The sequence below is a fragment of the Physcomitrium patens genome, chromosome 24 (genome assembly GCF_059467195.1).
Source record: "Physcomitrium patens ecotype Gransden chromosome 24, ASM5946719v1, whole genome shotgun sequence".
Taxonomy (NCBI): domain Eukaryota; kingdom Viridiplantae; phylum Streptophyta; class Bryopsida; order Funariales; family Funariaceae; genus Physcomitrium; species Physcomitrium patens.
Genome location: NC_143433.1, coordinates 9,326,884 through 9,331,072, shown reverse-complemented (window position 1 = coordinate 9,331,072; position 4,189 = coordinate 9,326,884). Strand labels below are relative to the sequence as shown.

The 4,189-nt window shown below is 49.2% G+C and overlaps 1 protein-coding gene across 1 annotated transcript; it reads left to right on the top strand.

Annotated features, from left to right (window-relative positions):
- The first annotated feature begins 300 nt into the window (after positions 1 to 300).
- LOC112276901 (asparagine synthetase [glutamine-hydrolyzing] 2) lies at positions 301 to 4,189 on the top strand. The gene is made up of 9 exons (XM_024508706.3): positions 301 to 673; positions 1,135 to 1,375; positions 1,498 to 1,735; positions 1,879 to 1,976; positions 2,078 to 2,239; positions 2,384 to 2,902; positions 3,100 to 3,186; positions 3,354 to 3,461; positions 3,620 to 4,189. Exons 1-9 carry the CDS (start codon positions 594 to 596, stop codon positions 3,881 to 3,883), a joined length of 1,797 nt encoding a protein of 598 aa, XP_024364474.1. The 5' UTR covers positions 301 to 593; the 3' UTR covers positions 3,884 to 4,189.

Sequence of the window (4,189 nt, the reverse complement as noted above, 5' to 3'; positions counted from 1 at the left end):
ACAAGACCATCTATTCCTGTGCACTGACGGGCTGGTCGCCTCTGCATGGAAAGAGTTGGAGAAAACTGAGACAAAATTATTATAAAATTGCAAAAAAATGGAGGAAAAACAAACCAAAGGCATCCAGTGGTTGAATTTGGAATGCTGTGAGTAACGGGTACCGAACAACTTCCACACGAGAAGCCACAGAAATTACTCCTCGATTCCGCTCACGTCTCGGCACCCGAGGATCCGTGCACAGCTTCAGTGGCAAATATAAGGTCGCGTCGATGCAGCACTCACAACAACTTCCTGTCACCTCTCTCGCGGTAGTTTCTTCTCAGAGGGATCGATCCATGCGCAGCTCTCAGTTCCATCTGTGGTCGCAATTCAATCAGCAACTGGATTGTTAGCTAGTCTGTTTTTGAGATACTTTTTGTAACTTGTGAGTTGAGCCAGTAGTTCGAGAGCGAAAAGTTTCGTGCAAGACCAATCATTGTTGTTGTTGTCAGTTTGGAAGAACGTAGTAGTGGGGGAGTGATTGCACTAGAGATTTTCGTTGCAAGCGTTGATCTTCTTCTGTGAAGCTTTGTTGATCACACGGAGGAGCGGTCATGTGCGGAATTTTGGCTATTCTCGGTTCCCACGACGCGTCGCCTGCGCGACGTGATCGCATTCTGGAGCTTTCCCGCAGGTGATGCCTGGATCCTGGTAGTGTTTACTGCTTTGTACTACTTTGGAGAATTGGGATTACTAGTTGGTGCTAGCTAAGAAGTCCTGGAATGCGTGGTGGAATAGAACACCGTCGATTGCGTTCTCAGCGTCTTTAGCTACCGTGATTGCTTTTATGGCATGCAAGTTCTGGGTCTCTCATCAGCCTTTTGCGGAGTCCTGGAAGCGTCCTCATTGTGGAAAAGACATGCGTCCTGTTCTTGAAGTAACGCATGCAGCAACGTGGTGAACTGAATAGAATTTGACCATTTGCGGTTGCATTAATGAGTGCGATCACGGAGGAATGAGGGTTTAGAGAGGAGTATCTTTGTATTGCGGAATCACGATCAAGAAGGTGCAGCAGTGTGCAGATTTTTTTTTTTTTTTTTTTTTTTTTTTTTTTCTTTCTTTCTTTCTGTCTGCTTTTTGACGAGGTTCTTGCAGGCTGCGCCACCGCGGTCCCGACTGGAGTGGGCTGTTCGCAGGGCAGAAGTGCTGGTGTTATCTGGCTCATGAGCGCTTGGCCATCATTGATCCCGCCTCGGGCGACCAACCTCTGTACAATGAGAACAAAGATATCGTCGTCGCTGCCAATGGAGAAATCTACAACCACGAGGCCTTGAAGAAGAGCATGAAGCCTCACAAGTATCACACGCAGTCCGACTGTGAAGTTATTGCTCATCTCGTAAGCATCCTCCTTTAGCTGATTGGTGACTCTGTTGCTGTAAGCATATTCGTTGAGCTTTTAAGCCTACAGGAACCTTGGGGTAGATTTCAAAGGATTTCTCAATCTGCGCATGATTGCAGTTTGAAGATGTCGGCGAGGACGTGGTCAACATGCTGGACGGCATGTTCTCATTCGTGTTGGTCGACAACCGCGATAATTCCTTCATCGCCGCCCGGGATCCCATTGGCATCACCCCTCTCTACTACGGCTGGGGTGCGGATGGAAGTGTTTGGTTTGCATCGGAGATGAAGGCCTTGAAGGACGATTGCGAGCGGTTCGAGATTTTCCCACCCGGTCACATCTACTCTAGCAAAGCTGGTTAGTCCTTGGCCTGCTAAAGGGTCTCGCCATTTTTGGTTGCCAATTGTGATGCTAACTCAAGCTCGGAGTGACTTTCTATAATTTTTAGAACTAGAATCGATGTTTCCTTATGTTATTTGTCGGTCGTTGGGGTTTTGAAGGAGGGCTTCGGCGATATTACAACCCAGCTTGGTTCTCTGAGACTTTTGTCCCCAGCACCCCTTACCAGTCTCTTGTTCTCCGCGCAGCCTTCGAGAAGGTAGGTTGCTGAGATTCAATTCCTCCCAAAAGACTCGTACTCCATTCTCAACCCTCCCAGGTTGAGCAACGTTTTAACATGCGCATTTGCTAATCCTCCAGGCTGTAATCAAGAGACTGATGACCGACGTGCCCTTCGGTGTACTCCTATCCGGAGGGCTGGATTCTTCATTAGTGGCAGCAGTGGCATCCCGTCATATCGCAGGAACTAAAGCTGCCAACATCTGGGGCAAGCAGCTTCACTCTTTCTGCGTCGGACTTCAGGTACATTGAGCCCCAAACATTTGCGACGATCTCCCTCGTTGTTCCTAATTTTACTCGAAAGGCTGGAGCCTCCGGTCGCCATTCGGATTTGCAAGAGTATGGCACCTGACACGCATGCTGAGATTTTGGATTGTCAATCTGCAGGGTTCTCCTGACCTGAAGGCTGCTCGGGAAGTCGCCAACTACATCGGCACCCAGCACCACGAGTTCCACTTTACTGTCCAAGAAGGTTTGGACGCTCTGTCGGATGTGATCTATCATGTGGAGACTTACGACGTGACCACCATCCGAGCTAGCACGCCCATGTTCCTCATGACACGCAAGATTAAGGCTCTGGGTGTAAAGATGGTGTTGTCTGGGGAGGGATCCGATGAAATTTTTGGTGGTTACCTCTATTTCCATAAAGCGCCCAACAGGGAGGAGTTCCACCATGAGCTTGTTCGCAAGATCAAGGCGCTGCATATGTATGATTGCCAGAGAGCCAATAAGTCGACGTCTGCCTGGGGTTTGGAGGCGCGTGTTCCCTTCCTAGACAAAGAATTTATGGAAGTTGCCATGGCTATCGATCCTGCGGAAAAGCTGATCAGGAAGGACCAAGGAAGAATAGAGAAGTGGGTGCTCCGAAAAGCTTTCTACGACGAAAAGAATCCTTACCTGCCCAAGGTGTGTAACCCGTTTCCCGACACAAAGAAAATCATTTTTGTTTATCGTGGATTCCTTCGAGATTTGTTCACAAGATTTAAATGCGTGTGTTTCTCATTTGGTGCTTCATGCGTGTCTTTTGTTAGGCTGTTGGTTTGGGAGAGATTTTCCCCGGTCGATGAGCTGAAACTAAACTTGTTGCACGGTTTTCTGTGCAGCACATTTTGTATCGCCAGAAGGAGCAATTCAGCGATGGCGTTGGCTACAGCTGGATTGACGGCCTCAAGGCTCATGCACAGAGCCATGTACTGAATCTCCCCGTTCATTTTCTCTTCCGTCAAGATTGAGTTTGATCAATTCTTTCCACGCAACCAGTTCAAAGTTTCTCAACAGAAACTACAAAACCACAAACTGCTGGGACTAATTCATACCTAACACCTTCAATTGTCCTGCTCTTGTGCTGCTAACCTAGGTATCCGACCAAATGCTGAAGCATGCAAAGCACGTGTACCCCTACAACACGCCGCAGACTAAAGAAGCATACTATTACCGAATGCTCTTCGAGAAACACTTCCCGCAGGTGAGCCCTGCCGACTATCTCTCCACACTCTGTTCATTCCTGCAGGCCTTTTCCCCCATCCCCCAAAGCTCTATCAATACAAAAGAAAACATCTTGAGCACAAAATGCAGCCACGGACTCATCACTAACCAGATCTCTCAACTCCTGTCCGTGTGCAGCAATCCGCTCGCTTGACGGTCCCCGGAGGTGCTAGCGTCGCATGTAGCACGGCCACAGCAGTTGCATGGGACAAGTCCTGGGCGGGCAACCTGGACCCATCTGGCCGAGCAGCATTGGGATGCCACGACGCGGCCTACACGGAAAACAGCGCTGCAAGTAGCACATCCACTGTAGCAGCTCAGGAGAACGGCCACCCGAAGGCCTCATTCTCCAAGTCCAAGTCCATTGACGCCACGGTCCTGACACCCCAAGCGGTGCACTGAAACACACCATCACCAGGGGAGCTCACACACTCCCTCTCAATTTAGCGAAGTGGCAGCAACGCCTGCACCCGGAGCGTCACAATGCAGCCACCCAACAAGCTGGGTGGGCCTTGAGCTGCACATATTTCCTGTAACAACACTGCTTTCTCATTAACTAAAGCACCTAAGCCATTACTATTAAAAGGAACGGGCTCAAGCTCGGAGCATGCTGGACATGCTGCACATGTACCCAGTGCAGACTGAGACCAAGCTTTAGCTTCTTTTTTTCAATACAATGCTCTCATCCTGTGTGTGGATTCTTTCTGA

What these genes read in the sequence shown, in the direction of transcription:
- LOC112276901 (XM_024508706.3), top strand. Translation starts at nt 594, where the DNA reads ATGTGCGGAATTTTGGCTATTCTCGGTTCCCACGACGCGTCGCCTGCG. An exon ending in CTTTCTGCGTCGGACTTCAG is followed by an intron (nt 2,240 to 2,383) that starts GTACATTGAGCC and finishes GTCAATCTGCAG; the next exon opens with GGTTCTCCTGACCTGAAGGC. An exon ending in AGGCTCATGCACAGAGCCAT is followed by an intron (nt 3,187 to 3,353) that starts GTACTGAATCTC and finishes CTGCTAACCTAG; the next exon opens with GTATCCGACCAAATGCTGAA.